The 19556-nt window shown below is 35.6% G+C and overlaps 2 protein-coding genes across 2 annotated transcripts in view; one reads left to right on the top strand and one right to left on the bottom strand.

Moving 5' to 3' along the window:
• Positions 1 to 392: 392 nt before the first annotated feature.
• Positions 393 to 9641, bottom strand: LOC121957217 (glutaryl-CoA dehydrogenase, mitochondrial-like). Its single transcript, XM_042505748.1, has 12 exons — positions 9541 to 9641; positions 7332 to 7447; positions 6510 to 6542; positions 6233 to 6373; positions 5809 to 5871; positions 5215 to 5385; positions 4286 to 4409; positions 3037 to 3253; positions 2772 to 2875; positions 2180 to 2305; positions 1201 to 1361; positions 393 to 1116 (listed from the first exon to the last, which is right to left on the bottom strand). The coding sequence occupies exons 2-12, from the start codon at positions 7432 to 7434 to the stop codon at positions 1043 to 1045; spliced, it is 1317 nt and encodes a 438-aa protein (XP_042361682.1). The 5' UTR covers positions 7435 to 7447; positions 9541 to 9641; the 3' UTR covers positions 393 to 1042.
• A 2850-nt stretch (positions 9642 to 12491) lies between these two features.
• The window catches only part of LOC121956993 (choline transporter-like protein 2), a 28705-nt gene continuing 21640 nt past the window's right edge, over positions 12492 to 19556 (top strand). The window contains exon 1 of the mRNA XM_042505455.1: positions 12492 to 12647. Coding sequence (XP_042361389.1) covers positions 12620 to 12647 — 28 coding nt within the window. The 5' untranslated portion in view covers positions 12492 to 12619. The remainder of the gene's footprint in view (positions 12648 to 19556) is intronic.

Below are 19556 nucleotides of genomic sequence, written 5' to 3'. Positions count from 1 at the left end.
TTTGTGTGATCATTTCTCTATTTTCTTTTTTACATATTCGAAATAAATTTCCAAAATCAAATCAAAATCAACATTTTTTTCTGACAGTTAGGTTGCTTTTGGTTTTGAAATTCCCTCAACGACCTCAAACTGTCTTAGAAAATATGTCAGAATTTAGACCTGCATAGCTGTTTTCATGAATCAAAAGGCGTCATGCATCGTCTGGGACGCGCAGTTTCAAATATGAACTCAGGATCTCAAATAAATTAACGTATCAAAGAGATTACACAAAAATAAAAAAAGTCCAAAACTTTTCTTTCCCATTAATGTCTCACCGATCAGATTTATGTTGTGCTGGTTAGAAGGATTTGACTCTTATTTTATCAAACGTATACATCATTTTTCAGCAGACATTTCAAATACTTAAATAATTTTATTTATTCAAGCTCTGATCAACATCCTTGACCTCTCAACGAACCATGCGGCGTTATTACAAATTAGTGATAGAGCCAGAAAAGTGCAAGACAACAGCAAACGGTCTTCTCATCTAAGTTACATCTCACACTAATTACACAGTGACGACTTTTGTGTCATCGGATCAAATCAGGATCGAAAAAGCTTCACATGCATTTTTAAAAACTGGTGGGAATTTATGCTTAGTGTGATAATTACAGTATTAACGTTGCATTAGTTGTCAGCAGAAAATTTGGATCTTGGCGTCATTCTGAACCGTCAATTCTTCACTACAGTCAATTAAAGTCTATACAACTGAGAACCAGGGAGCAAAGAGACATATCTCACATAGTGCTGTGATTGAGCGTAGAAAAATAGACCTTTTTAAAGTTGAAAAATCAACTTCTGAATTAATTACACAGGCACGAGACACACTTCAACTGTCTCTTTAAAATAAAGCGCTCAAATATATATTCTAATAGCTTGAGTGAAAACAAACTGTCACAATACAGATGAAAATGAATCAGAATCGTCTCCAAACGGCTGCAGAGTCGACGTCAGTTTTCTGTCAGCAGCAGGTTCCTGTTGGTCGTGCGGCGGGACGTCGGATCTATTTGTCCACAGTGAAGGACTGCAGTCCCGTGATGGCTCTGCCCAGGATCAGAGCGTGGATGTCATGGGTACCTGCAGGAGGACACCGCCACGGTCAAACAGGTGAGTCTCACAAACTTATTTACTCTACAACAGGAACGAGCGTGGAGCACAAACCTTCGTACGTGTTGACAGCCTCCAGGTTCATGACGTGGCGGATGATGTGGTACTCGTCTGCGATGCCGTTTCCTCCCAGCATGTCTCTGGCCTGCCTGGCGATGTCGAGCGCTTTACCGCAGCTGTTCCTCTTCAGCATGGAAATCATATCTGGAGCCGCTCTGTGAAGGAAAAAAACAAACAGGTTTGTTTGGATTCGTTTTAGCCAGCTGGCTCGACGTGGTTTTGGGACAGACTGGCAGGTCTCTAACATAACGAATGACAGTAAAGGAGGTCTTTTTATAAAAAAAAACAAAAACAGTTTTACAGTTTATATCTTTCTATCCACTTTACCCTCCTTTAGGATTGGTCCTAAGCAGATCAGGGGTTAAACTCCACTGTCTCATCAGCGCTCACTCAAATCAATAAGTCGGCACTTTGTGTTGTTTCCAAAGTTTCGTCACACCGTCAGCCTGCCCTGATCTACTGACTGACCAGAATTCAACCTGAGTGAGCTGGCGACTTTTGGGGAGAGCAGGCAGATAAAACAAAACAAAAAATAAAGAAGGAAATGAAAAGTAGTTTGGCCCGAGAGAAACACCAAACACGCTGAAATCTCTTCGCTCAGACAGTTTAGATGTTTTTAAATGGGGTTGAAGCTGAACAATTTACTGCTGTGGATGGTGCTATAACATGTTTTAGTCTCCTACTGCAATCAATACCAGTTTAATTTTATTTATTTATTTACATTTAGAACATTTTCACTGCTTTACTTTACAGAAAGACAGCAACTCATAACGGAGCACTGAAGCCGACTCCACTGAGAAAAACAGCGATTTAACATCTCCTGCGTGTGCGTTAGAGTTCTGCGTTCTTGCACGACTTTGGTGTTTTAAAGAGTTAGTTAAAAAACACAAACAAACCAACACCAATAGAAGCAGCTTCTGTGTTCTGCAACACAAAATCACAGTTTTTCCTCGGAGGATAAAGTCGTTTTTACCTCTTCGCGTCGATCAGTCTGCCCAGCTGCAGACAGGACTGCAGGCCGATGGTGATCTCCGTCAGCATGTCCGCCATCTTCTTCTGCATCAGCTGATTCCTCGCCAGGGGCACGCCGAACTGGATTCTGGTGGACAGACAGATACAGACAGACAGATATTTATTTTGAACTTATAAAACAAAAAGAAAAAAAATTAAACAAAATGGCAAAAACAAAAAATGTATAATTACCTAAACAAAAAAATTCAATAAACAGATTCAAATAAGCATCAAGAAATTGCATCTCACATGTTGGAAAAGGAGTATGAGGAATATAAACGTATTATTTCCTTCCTTTTCTCAGCTAATCAGTTAGTTTGAACTTCATCTCTAACACATAAACATACACACACACATATCCAAACATACATACATACACATGCATACATGCACACACACACTCAGAAACAACAAAAACATTTTGTTATACCTGTGTTTAAAAATAATCAGGAAAACATCAAAATTGGACTAAAAATAAAGCATTTTGAAACATATGTAATTACATACAAGTATGACCAAATAAGCTACGAAATTACACAACTGTGGCGTCTGACCTGTCGAGTGTGTACTGTCGAGCCGCGTGGAAACAGAACTCCGCAGCACCCAGAGCGCCCCACGCGATACCGTAACGAGCGTTGTTCAAGCAGCCGAAAGGACCCTGGAAGCAGCAGCAGGAGAGTGATGAAAGATAACTGCAGTGTAGAATTTCAGCTGTTTAAATTATAAAATGCTGAACCTAACTGTAAACTGTCCCCCTCTAATTTTAAGGTTCCTCCATGAACACTACATCTAAAACGCTCGCGGTTCTCCTCCACTCACCCCGAGGCCCGAGGCTTTAGGCAGCAGGTTCTCCTCAGGAACCTCCACCTCGTCCATGACGATCATACCGGTGGCCGAGGCTCTGAGGGAGAACTTTCCCTCGATCTTTGGTGTCGAGAGGCCCTTCATGCCGCGCTCCAAGATGAAGCCGCGGACCTTCCCATCATCACATTTGGCCCAGACGACAGCGATATCCGCCACAGGAGAGTTTGTGATCCTGAAGAAGCAAGCAGGAGGGAGACACATTGGTAAGTCGAAATGTTTTATATTTAAAATAATAATTTAATAATAATTAAAATAAAATGTATTAAATAAATAATAATTATAATAATAATCAAAATAAAATGTATTAAATAAATAATAATTATGATAATAATCAAAATAAAATGTATTAAATGAGTAATAATTATTATAAAACATTAAATAAATAAAAAATTTGAATAAAATAAATTAAGAATAAATAATAATTTTGAATTTCTAATTCTTTACTCGTGTGCTGTAATGTGTGAACAATATTGTGACACATTTTTTAAATATTTCTTCAAATATTACTTTTGACTTGAACCAACAGCATGACCGTTTTTTTTTTTTTTTTAAAGTTATAAAAATCGATTAACCAAATCTGAAAAAATCCTAGAAAAAAAAAAAAAGTCAGTGTCACTCTGAGTGTCATACAGTACTTTACCTGCACAGAGCTCCACCGTGTGGACAACTATGACAATAAGAGTCCTGTGCAAACAAAAAAACACTTTATCTTGAAAACAAAAATACTACCCCAAAATTTAAAACAATGTATCAGATGAAAGAAAAAAACAAAACAAGAACGAATGTCTCTACTTAAAAAAATACCAATTAAAAAAAATGTCAGTGGTTATAGTCAGGGTTCCTACAGCTTAAGGAAAGTGGGATTTAAGACTTTTTAAGACTTTTTTTTTAATGCACTTGGAATGAAACTTAAGATGTACAGGCATCAATTACTTAAGGGTAATGGGAAAATTAAAGATATATATATAGATATATATATATATATATATCTTTAATTTTAAAGAGATATATTAAAGATATATATATATATATATATATATATATATATATATATATCTCTTTAATTTTCCCATTTACCCTTAAGTAATTGATGCCACCACATCTTAATTTTCCATGTGCCATTAAAAAAAAAGTCTTAAAAAGCTTTCCTTATATATTATATATATATATATATGATATATTGTATCTCCCCACCACCACTCACCTGTCTTTTGGGCCGGTGGAGTTGTAGGTGCGACTGGATGGATTGTATTTGGTCTCCATGCTGCCCGGGTCACTGCCGTGGTTCGGCTCCGTCAGGCCAAAGCAGCCCAGAATCTCTCCAGTAGCTGAGGGGGAAAAAACAAGAGCTCAGTCACTCGTCACCGAGTTTTAATACATTATTATCAACAAAATCCCTTCAAACCATTTTAATCTCACCCATCTTTACTGCTGATTGGTGATAGGGCTGGGCAACATAAAGATATTATATCGTATCGTGATATGAGACAATATATTGTCTTAGATATTGGATATTGTTATATTGGGATATGGAATAAATGGTGTTTTTTTTCCCTGATTTTAAAGCTTACATTAAAGTAAAATGATGTACTTTTCTGACCTTATAAGACAGTTGCACTTCTATTAATACTTGCATTTATCCACATGATCACTTAATCTATATTAGTAATTAATATTGATCAAAAATTAAATTGTGTTAATATTTTTTTCAAAGTACTAATAGTCATTCCTACAATACTGTCACAACAAAGAGGGATTATAACTAATATAATAATAACTAATACATTTTTATTTATAAACCACTTTTAAAAGGAGACAGAAGTAAAAAGCAATAAAAACAAAATTACGTAAGCACACGCAGAATAAACAAAAGTAAATGGATAACAAACAAACACCTGAAAAAAGCTTGTTTTAAGTTTTTAGGAGGGCTTTAAATTTGGATGTGTCGGTGCAGGAGTGAGGGGGCCGCTACGGAGAAGGCTCCATAATTTTGGAAAAGAAAATTTCGTAACATTCAATTTAGATTTAAAAATATCGATATATATATATATATATCGTGTATCGCAATACAGCCTAATAATATTGCAATATAGTTTTCAGCCCATTTCGCCCTTTGGTGCTTTCTCTTCTTACCCAGCCTGGGGAGGTACTTCTGTTTCTGCTCCTCGGTACCGTAGGCGTTAATGGGGTGCATGACCAGTGACGACTGCACGCTCATGACTGAGCGATATCCGCTGTCCACCCTCTCTACTTCTCTGGCAATCAAACCGTAGGCCACGTAGCTCGTCCCAGCACAGCCATAACCTTTATTCCAAACACAGGAGGACGGTTTATTATCGGAGTCATAAAGCATCAAATGAATTCAACTTAGGAAATAAAATGAGATTTAATGGGCTTAAACCTTTGATCAAAGACACACTTAGAGATTTAAAAAAAACAAACGGCACACAGGTCCCGTGTGCACATGGCCAAAGTCCATTTTAGACAGTCAGACAGTTATTTATGGAGCACATTTGAAAACAGCAACGTGCTTTACAAAGAGATGAAATAATACAACACAGGAATGAAAAAGATTTAAGTGAAGGTAATGTGGCTTTTTTTTTCAAGAGAAATATGTTGAAACTTAAATGTTTCAATATACGTCCTGTTTAAGTTATCAAAAAAAGTATACAGAACTGCCTCTTAAACATGCAAGCAGTGAGAAGTGAACAGTGTGTTCAGACTCACCTTTAATTGTTGGGCCCAGGACTCCCAGTTCTCCCATTTCTGACACAATTTCTCTGTGGAAAACTAAAAAAATGACAACCAGCTGTGATATGAGGTTAAGTTAGAGTATTTAGTATGCCAACAAACTGAAAAATTGTTAAGGTGCTGCACACATTGCATATCAAGATACTACTACTACTACTAATACTAGTAATAAATAATAATAAAAACTGACAGGACTTGTATAACGCTTTTATAAGTACTTAAAGATGCTTTACATGAAATGCAAAAAGAAAACAAATACAAAATAAAGAATATAAAGTACTGACAGACGCTTACATGAAACAGAAGAACAAATACAAATCCAAAGAACAGAATACAAAAATCAAAATGAAGACGATATGACAGGAAAAGACTCAGGCATGTAGAAAAATGAGTCTCTCACCTTCATTCCTGTTTGCCATCAGGATTCGCGGCATGAGTTTCTCTTGGCAGTAGGTCCTGAAGGAGTCTCTGATCATGATCTCCTCCTCCGTCAGCTGGCCCTCCAGGTCCAGAGCGTCACGCCAGTTAAACTGGACCTTAGCTGTTCAGACAATAAGAAGAGGAACAATTTAAAAACCTTAAAACCATTGTTAAAAATAGATTTTGGTGAGAGAGCTTCAAATTTAAACAATTATTTCTGACATAAATTTCAGCAACAAGTAGCCGATAACACCTACGAGCTTTAGACTTCTGCTCAGTCTTCTCTGCATCTGGAAAATTCAAACCAGAAAAATTATTAATATTAAACAAGAAAAAATAAAACACTGTTTTTCCTAAAAAATCTAAACTAGCTAAGGAAAATACAAGTGTAATTTTTAAAAAATTATAACACATTTACTGCTGTCTAGGGTAGATATTACTCCCTTAACATTTAGTAAATAATAAATTTATACAATTTTTAAACTCTTTCTAAAATTACAGACTTCAAAGCTTCAAATACAGCTTCAAATTAATCATTAATACCATGGGTCTCCCTGTGGGTGTCAAATAATTTTTGAGAACCAGTTTTTGTTTGTGCAAAACAAAAATAGAAAAAAGTGACAAAAGCAATTAATCTACCAGATTAATTTCGCCATCACTGATAATGTTTATAGACATCAGCTGCAGCCACATTGCTGCTCATTTTTTAATACTTTTTTGTATGTTCTCAACACCAAGCACAGATTATAAAACAAATAAACAAAAATATAAATAAATAAGTAAATAAAAAACTAACAAACGACTTTATCTATGTAGCACTTTTCAAAACAAAGTTAAAAGGGGCTTTACAAAAATAAAAAACAATAGATAATGATAACTTTTTATACAGCTTGGGACAAAAGGAGCTACAGAAGTCAGAGTTTGATGCCACTGGCTGCACTGTAATGTCGGTGCAGCTAAATCCTTCAACCCTTTTGCAGATGACTCTGAAACAATCTTGTTGCTTGACGGAAAGATGCAGCTGTTGGCGGTGATCATGCGTTTGTTATTTCAGTCTGACAGGGTGCAGAAGCACTGACCCAGTCTGGCAGCTGCTGCAGTCCCCTGAGCTCTGGAAGCTGAGATGACGGCACATCTGTGAGGGCTGACCAGGAGGCGGCACACAGCGCTTCTTAATGCCATGGTGAGGATGAGTCTAAAACATCAACGTTTAATTCACATACATTAAAAAGGACACTTAAAGTCATCATGTCGCTTGAAGTGAAAGCGATGGCAGTAACTAAGGAACCTCCTCCCTCAGGTGCTAAAACTTCCACTTTAATGAGTGGTTATGTTTGCCGTCTTCCTCCCTTTGTCCTGTCTTTTGGATCTTAGCCATGATGTCTGTGAGTCAGTTTCCTTCTATGAAACTTTGATTAGCCTCATTATCACATAATATTTGTTGTTTTGTTGAGTTGATCCGATACCACTTTTGAAAAATGCCTCTGATATTGCCTAAAATCAGGTATCTGCAAGTGTGTGAGTCTATGCACCAATACAATACCATGTAATTTATTAAACTTTAAATTAGTTTCACAGCTGAATAAAACTGCAGTTTTCCTCCAAATCAGTTCTTCTTCGCTGCTCTACAACAGTAGCCTACAGAAGTTGCACTGCACAGAAAATGTTTCCAGTAAATAATGCAATGTTTGCTGCCCAAAATGTCTCCAAGCTCCTATGGCATTTATTCTGTGTATTCATGTTTTACAAAGGGTTTACCCTGATCCATTTTAATGGTATCAGATTGGTACTCTGTATCTGAAGATATGCAAGTTAAGGCATTGTACTCACAGGAAAATGGAAACAGAACATCTCCTGTTTTGGTTTATTTAAATGTTTATTCTCTCTTTGCAGAGCTAAAACCACACACAGAGGTGACCGAAGAAAAAAAATCTGTGAAAAATAAAACCGGGCTGAAGAAATGGAACCTGACGACTGCTTCTCCTTGCTTGCTCATATCAGTTAAGTCCAGTGCTTTCACACACACACACACACACACACACACACACACACACACACAAATACAAATTACATGAAATTAATAGTACATGTGAGTCTGTGATAGAAACATGTAATGGCTTATTTAAGAACAACCACACCAAACGGACACACAAGAAGTAAAATATAAACCAAAAATATAAAGTCGCCAGTAAATGTTAAATATTACACGATTTAACATAAAATCAGTGTATAAGAATATTTAAAAAGTCAGAAAACAATGGAAGAAGAGCCTGTCTAGTTAGGTAATTATGGAATTGTAAAAACAATAATTAACTAGGGTAAATCTGCATTATCTCCTTTCAGACAAATGTACAGGTTTGACGAATGTTGATGTCAAAAATTGTCCACAGCTGCAATGCGGTGTACTTAAAAGCTACAACTTTGTCATTTGTCTTTCTAAACTGAGAATTAGGGCATCAAGAGCTGATCTATTGATGCCATCAGTTGAAGTTGGTCTATTAATCTGATTTAGTGTCTCACTGCATTGCTCCAGAGTTATTATAGGTTTGTATTTTTCATTAGTTTTTCAGATTTTGTTCTTAATTCAGTTTAAATTACACAGTGGGTTTGCTTCTGTCAGTTTAGGTTATATTTGTTTTTTTTGTTTGTTTGTTATTAGATTTCTCTAGTTTTTATTAGTTTCAGCATATTTAAAGGCAATAAACTCACAAATATGTAAACAGTCTTTATGAACATATGCTTCAATCTTTCTTCCTCCTCAGGTTTGTTGTGTTGACAAATTTGACCAAATTGACAAACACTCAAACTAAAGAATCTTCCTCTATACTTTTTAGTAGGTTTTGTAGGTATCCAATATGTTTTTTTAGTTAAGAGTTTATGTTTATGTCTCACGATGTCTATAAACCTTTAATACATACAAATTAGATTAATATAAACGTCAGGCTAAAGATACAGCTGTAGATGGGACATGGCAATACTAACTGCTGTAGCTAACTGTCAGTAATTTAACTATAATAGCGGTTTAATTCTCAGTGATTCGTATAAAACTGTTCACTGTAATAAATGAAGAAACCTGTCACAGAGCCAGACTCAGTGAGCTAACCTGTGGCCTCAAATGACATTATAAAAGCTACGCGCTAACAGCGCTAACTCACGATATCTCGCAGTTAAACGGATTTTTAACGGCATAATTTCGATATTCCCACAGAAACAATGAACTGAGTGAGCGCTGTGTGATCAGAATAGCTGTAAAAACAAAAGTGACAGCTGTGTTTTAGGAGCATTTACCTGCGTTTAGTGTCACAACAATCCTTATCCTGCCTTCCACTTTTGGTCTACGGCGTAGTGACACGGAGCGACGTCAACCTGACGTCATCACGTAAAGCACGCCGAGTAGGAAGTGCCACGAGTGTGGCGTCAGAAAATAACAATGTGCCAATACAAATTCAGTGTTTTTGTCCACGTGAAGGCACCATATATAGAGAAATCTGAGACAAAGACATCAAATATTGATAATGTATTTGTTTGTGGACGTCCATCGTCATCATCAGGACGCTTCAGCAACTGCAAACGATTCTGATTGGCTTATTATCGGAGGCGTGATGTTGGAGGAGGGACTAGTGTGCCAGTTCCCAAAATTAAAGTACAGGGAAGACTCCAATTTGATCAGTGGGTTTAGTATGGAGCCAAAGCCAAAATGTTAAAAAAGCCAAAGCCAAAAAAAAAAAAAAAAAGGTGGAAAAAAAACACGAAAGTTCAAGTTGTAATACTGAATTATAAAAAAAATCAAAAAACATTTTTTAAAATAAGGATTAATTCATTTCAATTTAAATATATATTTTTGAGTCTTTGAATAAATTACTTTTTAATTTTCACTTATATATAATTTCATAATTGAGGTCTTATTCATTTTTAAGAAGATCTGAAAGTGGAAACAAATCTGAAACACAAAAAAGAGATTTTAATACAACAAAAAAGATCTGAATCTAAAAACATCAAATCTGCAACTTGAAAACAACAAAACCTCAAATAGGAAATTATATATAAGCGAAATTACACTTTTTTCTTCACTTATCTTTATTTTGAAAATGTTTTTGATTTTTTTTTCAGTGCAGCCATAAGGGTGCAGCATTTGATCAAATAATGACGTAAAAAGAAGAAAGGTGTTGCTGGGGTACTTTTTAAAATTTGTTTTTATTATGACCCTCTCCCGAGCTTCACATATTCATCCCGGGTCCTCCTGACTGACTGACTGACAGAGAAAATGCGTGACCCTCCCTCCACCATAAATAAACATTTTTTACAGTTTCTGGCTATGATAAATATTGTGATTTTAGATATTTTTAAAGAAAATATGCCTTAAAACCTCTTGCATATTTTGAATGTTTTGAAGGTGTGTTCAAGGAACATCGTAAAATTTGAAAAACCAATGATTTCTGTTTTTAGTTTCTGGCTATAATAAACTGTTATTTTTCATTTTATTTTAACAACTGGTTTAATGATGCTTTCTGTGAGTGAACCTAACTTGATGTGTAATAAGGACTACTTTTATTCTCTTTTTTCATATTTATTTATTGATTTGTCTTGCTTTAGCCTTTGCGTAGTATTTCTGTTGTTTAATTGCCTCTGAGTATCCGGCTATTGTTTTGTCTTTTTTAAAAAGAGCTATAAAAATAAAGTGTTTTTTTGTAATATTGGAGGATTGCCTTATATGCCATCATGATACAGTGCAATCTATTGATATCTATAAACCTATGAAAGAGGCCTATGTGCATATTGAATGATACTACTCAACATTATTCAAATCTGAACACATGATTTTTACTCATGATGGAGTATTTTGTGGTATTTCTTATTTCTCTTGAGAAATTTGGGATCTCCCACCTCTGCAGCCATCTAGCAGCTGTCGTGACTCATCGAGTGCAGACCAGGCAATGTTAGGTTGAATTATGGATGAATAGATTGCTTTTATAATTAATGTTGTCTTGAATTTCATCAGGCCAATATTCTGGCCTATATTCCATTGATTTATTGCACTCTTGGCTGATAAAGACACATTTTCACTGTGAATGAGTAATAATGGACAAACGCAAGTAATCTAGAGCTTGTTATATTTTCATTAATATTGAGATTAATTGTATCTGGTGCATTGTCACTGCCGATTTGGAACTTTGTCATATATTGGGTGGTGTGAAAAGGAGGTGGCATGTCAAATATTTTTAAGCACTGGGGAGCAACTCATGCTTTTTTAGTTTTTTTATTTTGCCTTTAAGGGAGGGGCATACAACTTTAAATGGCCGTATTTTGTGTTCATTGTATTGAAGATTTTTTTTTTAATTGCCAAAATTACACCACTCAAAACTGTAAACACAGAAATCATCACTGAATTTTCAAATTTTAAGACCAAATCTAATTGTGATTTTTCATCAAAACCTAATTTAAAATGTCTCACATAAAAGCATGCCAAACATTAACATTTTCTGGGATTTTAGGACTTTATAGTAGAACATTTCTCCGATTTTAGGATGTTGCTAGGATATTAGGACATTTGTTGGATTTAAGGACATTTTCAGATTTTAGGACATTTCTATGATTTTTATGACACTTCTTGGATTTTAGGGCATATCTGTTTTTTTATTTTAGGATATTTCTCTGATTTTAGGATTTTTTTTTAGGATTTTAGGACATTTCTCTGACTAGGAGGTTTTTAGAATTTGTGGACATTTCTTGGATTTAACGACATTTCAAGGGTTTGGGGCGTTTCCTGGATTTTAGGACATTTGAGAAATTTTCTAAGATTTTAGGATATTTCTTGGATTGCAGGACATATGATTTTGAGCCCTTTATTTTTTCTGTTTTTTATTATTTTTTTTATCAACAAGCTCTACTTTGATGCAGTTTATATACACTGTTTCACCTTATACTAAATGTACAAAAATAAATCCCAGGGTGAAACAATTTGTTTCATTGTGAATTGGAAAATGGTTTGGGGACCACCCTGCACCCTTTCGTGGGCCACATTTGACCCGCGGGCCTCGTGTTGACCATCATTGCTTTACCTGACCTCATTCTACCTGCATCTGTAACGGTACAAAACGAGACTCCATTCTGGGAGCACAAACTCCCACCCTCGCTCTGTGATTGGCTCAGCCCCTTGTCAATCACTCTGTGCTGCGTTCTCATTGGTCGCCACTCTCCTCAAGGAATCTCCCTTTAAATGTGAGCAGGACAGATTTTGGAGCGGATTTCTCCTCAAGTGTTTGAACTGACAGAAGCGACACACGATAACCTCCGATAAACCTGGGAATATGCTGTAGTTACCCTTCGTTTTAAAGCACATCGGACACAGAAAAAACACCTCGAAGTCATGGAACTGGAGGAGAAACCGAAATATGGTAATTATTTAAAGTCCAGCACTTGGTTTTGTTTGGGGTAGCTGCCACTCAGCGACTTGGACGTTAGCTAACTTACGACTGTAAACAAAGTTAGCTAGTTTTGTTTCGGCGCTAATTCTCCCGAAAACAGTTATTTGAATTAATTCGGTGTTTTTAACGTGTTTTTGTTTATCTGCTTACTTTTTTTACTGTCGTAAGTTCGCGGGTAACGTCGCAAGTTGACCACTTTCTCTCGTGTTTTGATTATCTCGTAACGTAATGTGCATTTCTGAATTAGCTTACACAGAAACACTGCATGAATGGATGCAACATTTTTGTCTGTCATGTTTTTAAAATTCGGCTTGTTTGTTTGTGAAGCTGCTGGTTTGTACAGAGTGTCTCGTTTATTATCAGGCTGTACAATGTCCCAGTATATCCTGTGCTTGACCAGTTGCTGCCACATTCCTCAGACTGGTATGGCAGCAACAGGAGCTTAGCTGACGCCCAGCTATGTATAGAGCTTATTAGAAAATACCTCCAACATGTGAAGAGGGTCTCTATATATCTACTGGCTACTTTCAGTCTTTTTTGGTAGTTTTATGTCAAAAATATTATACTTAGATTCATATTTAGCTTCATAAAATCCTATTTCAATATATCTTTATTGGTTAAAACTGTATTTTTGTAGTTTTTAGTCTGCAAGCCATGATCTGTGTCGTCGTATTTATGCCCACCTTACCCCCAAATATCTTATAAATGTCTGTATGCAGGCGCTAACAGGAGGGGAAAATTAAAAATAAAACGTCTTTTCTGATAGACATTACGGAGCTCAGTTTAAACCTCTGAAACCTGAGCACATAGGCGTTATTTCTTTCAAACACGCGGAAAGAAGGTGACGAGCAATTTAACAAGAAATGGCCCAAAAATTAGTGCAAAATAGATTACCTGCAAAGAAAAAACACCTTGTTTTGTAAAATGGTTATAGAATAGTATGGTATAGTGTATAGGGGTTACATGCATATATACATATATACACATAATTATATGTGGTTAGGGTTTTTTTTTTTAGATAATACCTAAGAATTACCCCCAGTTAATGGTCAGATCATATCCTTGTTATCTTTTACTATATTTTGCAATTTATTGGACATTTCTTTCCACGTTTTTTCCACATTATGTTTTCCCCATGTTTTTCAAAAGAAATAAAACCAATTTTCTCAGGTTTTTGAGGTTTAAATGCATGTCAAAGACGTCTGAATGCAGCACAAGAAAACTGATGTTGATCCAGAACTTAAAATGTGTTTTCATACCCTCCCAGAGGAAAGGAAAATTAAAAATAAGACCTTTTTTGTTCAGCCAATATGACGTCTTGACCATTTTCTCAGACTTCTTGAATTCACCTTCTGAGAAATAGCCTACCTCTTGTCTCTGCCCTAATTTAAGATCTTAAAATACTCTTTTTTTTCTCTCTCACTGCACTGATCTTTATTTGTCTGGAGTAATCCACTCCAAAAGATTTAAATATCTAAAAGAAAACTTGACTGGCTTATAAAAGGGCTTACACAATCTCATCATTTTGTCTTTGTTAACAAATTCAAGTCTTAACTCTGAGACTTCTGCTGATATATTGTCTCGCTCCTCAGGTCACAATTTAGTCATCTCCTTATAAGAAGCTGATTTCATTCTGATGAGTTAAAGAAAAGACTGTTGTGAGCAGCAAAATTTTCCTCTGGGCTGTAAGTGCTGAGTGTTTTTATGCAGCTCTTTGCTTCTTACACGGGAAGTGCATCTCAAAGAGAGAAATCAACCCATAAACAATTCACACGGCATGTTCGTGGAACATTTTACGCCCCTTTTGCTTCGTTTTGAGCTACTAACCCTCATTGTTTTATAAATAAATTAAATGGGCTCTTTCAGTCCAAAAGTAAGATTTTGCAATTGATATTTATTTCTGTAGCAACATGTTTTGCATGTTAAGCTTTTGCAGGATGTTAACGAAGTAGGAATGAAAACAATGGAAGGCACTTCTTCTGTCTGCTGGCTTTTATTATGTTTGTGGCTTATAGCGTTTTCCTCCTCCTCTCTGCACACACCCTTTTCCACTCTGCCTGCCACATGATGGCTAATTGACTCACATTACCAGCCCTTTGGGGAAGGCAGAAGATCCGTACATTTACTTGCTCGTTTATAATAACCAAAATACTTACTAGTTGTCAAGGATTCAGACAGCAGTTAAGACTGATAGAGGAAAATGGCTGAGACTTGACCACAAATTCACTTAAGAAATGGCTGTGGTTTGAGATAACAGCCTCTAGAAACAAACATTTTTATTTATCAGTGCAATGTCTCAAGACTTCAGGAAAATCCGCTAAAAAAATGACACAAGGACAAAATCCTTAACATGCAATTTCAGCATATACTTTAGGATTCACTATAGTTTTACATGTTGGAGTAATTTCAGGCTGAGATATAACAAGAAACCTCAATGACAGGATCCCAAGCAGCCATGCCCTGGTACAGATTAGGTGTAATTATAAGCCATATTTAGGAGAGTGGTTTGAAACCCGATGCTAAGCTTCTCTGGCCTCACTTTCATGTTTGACTTGAGTAGTTTGTTAAAGCTTTTCTGAGCTACATTTGCAGATTTAGTCCTATTTCAGTTCTGCGTTCAGTTCCCTGTGTGCTCTAGATTTTCCTCCCAAACAAACAGCCAAAAGCATCTCCATCATCGCAGCCACCCGCTTCCACTTAAATGTGCTTCATCATACCCTAACAACCCAAACCGGATCATGTGATTCTGCCAACTTGCAGTCTGAAATACAAAGACATGTTCAGAGCAGTGTGAGACTGCTTATTAAGGTCTGGGAAAATGAGTTAGAGAGAGGAAGAGATTCGAATGCAGAGTAAATTGAACGTGGAAGTAGGACCACCCCATTGAGCTGTCCTCCGCTGTATTTATCATCTGACTCATTTAGTTTCTTCTTCCAGTCAATAGCTGTTTGTCTTGGCTGATCTTGCTGACCCTCCTTATTGATAAGGAATGTTTTGCTTTGTTAAAGAAGAAAGCAACACATTTTTCTTTTTTTTCACCACTGTTTCACCAGTAGTTAAGTTGCTAAGTTTCATTTCCCATTTCCAGACAATCACTATTTTGTCACGATTTTGTCAGGCATGTCACGATACCAGAAATTTAGTAGTTGATACCTATACCAGTGAAATTCCATGATTCCTGATACTCAGTTTGATACCACAGTAAAAAAAAAAAAAAAAAAATGATAAGACAAGATAATTATAACAGCAGCAAAGGGATATTAAAGCAAACAATGTACATGATAAATAAAGCAAAAAGAACAATATAAGCAGTAATTACAAGATGCAAAACTCAATGGTTAAAAAAAACATTTACATCAATTGCAAAAGGATAACTCCACATTGTACGTTATGATAATAAAAAATAAACCTTTTATTCAATTACTACATCCAGACAGCAAAAAGTAGGTTCTGGACCAATAATAACAATAATAATAATAATGATGATGATAACAATAATAATGATGATGATGATAACAATAATAATGATGATGATAATAACAATAACAAATAAAACAGTGTAACAAAAAAATGATACCAACTGTAAAAATAAAATAAAAATGTGTAAAAATAGCGATTCAGACCATAAAAAAGTGTGTGTGTGTGTGTGTGTGTGTATAACATAGAAATAAAAACAAATACATATCTAAATAAGATGATAATAACACTCACCATACATTTTCTAGAAAATATAATTCTTTAAGAATAAATAAATAAAATAAATAAAGAGAATTACTATTCTGCAATTACTGAAAAGATCTGTAACAAAGGAGCATATGTAAACCCCTTCTATTTGAAAACGTCTGTTACAAAAATGCAGTATTTCGGCTGTCATACATTTGAGTGTACCTAAAAAGTTGTGAAAAAGCACTTGAGTGGACACCATACCTTTATTTTCGCGCCGCTGCATTAGACCCCCAAAACCACAGCTACAGTTATACTGTGCATGTGTGCAAACCCACAGCCCCCGTGGGGTCAAAGAGCTTGACCCAGACTTCTTTGAATAGTCTTGGCTGGTCGGCGCTCTTCATCCTTTGGCATTTAACAGCCGACTAGACTGCTTGTAGGTATATATGCTGCCCGGTCAGAGGAGTTATAACTCAGTTTCTTAAAATACCAGATACAAACAAGTACCATCACGTTGTCAAAATTTTGACATCAACTTGGTACCAAAGTATCAGTTCTTGTGACATCCCAAACCTCTGTGCACGGAAAGATGAAGAGAAAGCAATAGTGATAATAAAATTAAGTATAAAAGACTTAATCTAATTAAATAATTAAAAATAAATTCATAAATAAAGAATAAAATTGAATAAAATAGAGGGATGGCAATAGTGATATGAAAAAAACAACACAGTTTACAGTAAAACCAATAATATAATAAAGAATAAGAGAGAAAATAAACAATAGCATGTTTTTTTTTACTAAAATGAAAGGTCTATTTGTTAAAGTATTCTGTAAGTTAACAGTTAATAAAATAACAAAAACACATCACTAAAAGAAAGGAAGACTTGCATAGTGTCGTGATATTTTAATTTTTTTTAAAAACCAGTTATTTTTCTAAATGTTCCTTGAAATGTCTCTTTTATATAATCAGACTCAGGAGCTTTAGAAAATATTTAGTCTAAAGCACGTCTTCCTGTTTGGCTTTTGTGTCAGTCTTTCTAATTCAGAGAAATTCTCATGAATGATTTGGATCTTGGTTTCACTTTCTGTGTCTGAGTTACCGAAATAGCCACACCGGGTGTAACATCAGAGAACAGGGGCTGACATTATGAGTTCAGTAGAAATGAGAGCAGACGGTTCACCTAGTTATGAGGTCAGAAAGATCACAAGAGATGACACATTTTGAAGGTTAACTTTGTGAGAGGATTATGTCGAGACAGTGAGTGATCAGGTGTAGATAAAATACAGTTTCATACTCCTGTTGTTGTGTTGTGTTGTTTTGTTGCTTGATTTCTTCCCAGATATTATGAGACAGACAGATGAGCCAAAGGATGCAACATATATGTGTATATAGATATGGATATTATATATATATAAATATATATATATATACTTAGATGTGAGTGTAATTGTGGTGTTGCTTCCTTTTTAACAACAAAAATAGATCTGTACTTAAACACTCCACGTCCTCCTACTGTAATGAAAGACATGTGGGAGACAGGCAGGGAGGGCAGCAGCTGTAACCTTTTAGATGGTGTTATTAAAGTCTGCCAACTGTACTGCATGGCTATAATATTAAAGTTCTTTTAGATTTAGCCCTCGTATATTTAAAACTTATGGCTTTTTTTTTTTTTACTTTCTGTCTTATTCTAACTATATATTTCCTTGTAGGTCTCAGGAGGTAAAATCAAAAAAATGTGCTGCACTGTTGTGTAACACAAGCAAAATGACACCAGTAAAAATGACTCACGTCCCCGCCGTGAGTGATGACCACAAATATGTGTAGCAAATAACAGTACTAACTGCTGCAGTGCAGTGCAGTAATTGCTGACATTGTAAATGTTAAAAGTTTTAAATGTGCTCTTCCTACTTTGATAAGTCAGAATGTCTTATTGAAATATGTTTTGTTAATTTTATTTCAATCAAATGGCAACTTGTCACTAGAATAAAAAGTATTGCAGCTGGTGGATAAAAATATAATTAGGTTTATGCAATGAGTGGCAGGGGGGAAATTTCCAAAGGGAGGCATGTTAAAAACATATGAAATGTTAAGGAATAAGCTAAATACTGTTTATTTACACCTTTTAGTGGACCATAGCCATTTTTCACAATAGAGATTTTGGCATTTAGTTTCAAACCAAAATAGTGGTGTGCTTAACACTCTTCTGTTTTGCAAGCATGCTGTCTTTCTCCCTCTGTCTCTCTCTTTTTTGTCATTAGTGTAATTTCATTGTTATTTACGACACCTATTGCACGTCTGTCCGTCCTGTACGTCCTGTACCTAACTGCTACTGTTTAATTACATTAACCTACAATGTGTGTCAGCTGTGCGTCACATACATACGCTAAAGGGAGCCCTGTGCGTCGCTATAAGATGCCAAGGTGCATAACAAAGCCTCAGTATCTCATGATCTGGGAATGAGAACAAATTGGTTTAGACCTTTTTGGTTTATTTGGCACCAGTGCTAATTGGGTAGGACAAATCCACCAATGAGAGAAAATACACCTTGAATCTGGTTGCGTGTTGTTTGCTTATTTGTTTTCAGACTGAACACACCCCTTGACTTCTTGAACTAGGAAACGCAGATGTTACTCATATCATTAACAATGATGATGATCTATGCAAGCTTCCCAGTAAACCATGACAGAGTGACAGTGAGTCAGCATGAAGATTAGACCCCGAAACTGAAGCAGCAAAACTGAATTTTTATTAACCTCAATATTTACATATTGGGACATTTAGTAACGCCTTGGATAAAAAAAAGGCCTATCGGATATCTTGATTACGGATGTGAAGGGCGGTGGCACAAAAATAAAGCAGGGGACACGGGAATGTCAGGACACATATGACAATGTCCAAAGTAAATACTGTTTGAGAAAAAAAAACACAAGACGAAACAATGCAAAACATCAAGTCTGGCTTCAGTGTCACCTTTGATTTTGTTTCTGTGAAAATAGAACTCCTAATTCAATTGTCTATGTCTATCCAGGAAGTTTTTCTTCCTTTCCAACAGTGATTAATTATTAAATTATAATTAACACAATGGAAGCACTGTATTTCATCACATTTTTAGGTACTTGTTCTAATGATTTATTTTTTCTACCACTTAATTCTTGTACTCAGTCAGATTTAAAAGACATGTTTTTTTTTTTACTTATTGAAAAATTTGATTT

This window comes from Plectropomus leopardus, chromosome 17 (genome assembly GCF_008729295.1).
Source record: "Plectropomus leopardus isolate mb chromosome 17, YSFRI_Pleo_2.0, whole genome shotgun sequence".
NCBI classification, from domain to species: Eukaryota; Metazoa; Chordata; class Actinopteri; order Perciformes; family Serranidae; genus Plectropomus; species Plectropomus leopardus.
The sequence above is the reverse complement of the archived record's forward strand: the minus strand, read 5'-3'. Positions and strand labels throughout refer to the sequence as shown.

Bases quoted from the DNA above. Each gene is read 5' to 3' on its own strand.
- LOC121957217 (XM_042505748.1), bottom strand. From the start codon at position 7,434: ATGGCATTAAGAAGCGCTGTGTGCCGCCTCCTGGTCAGCCCTCACAGA. The intron at 6,374-6,509 runs GTAGGTGTTATC...TTGTCTGAACAG, and splicing joins TGAGCAGAAGTCTAAAGCTC to CTAAGGTCCAGTTTAACTGG. The intron at 1,362-2,179 runs GTAAAAACGACT...TTTCCTTCACAG, and splicing joins AGACTGATCGACGCGAAGAG to AGCGGCTCCAGATATGATTT.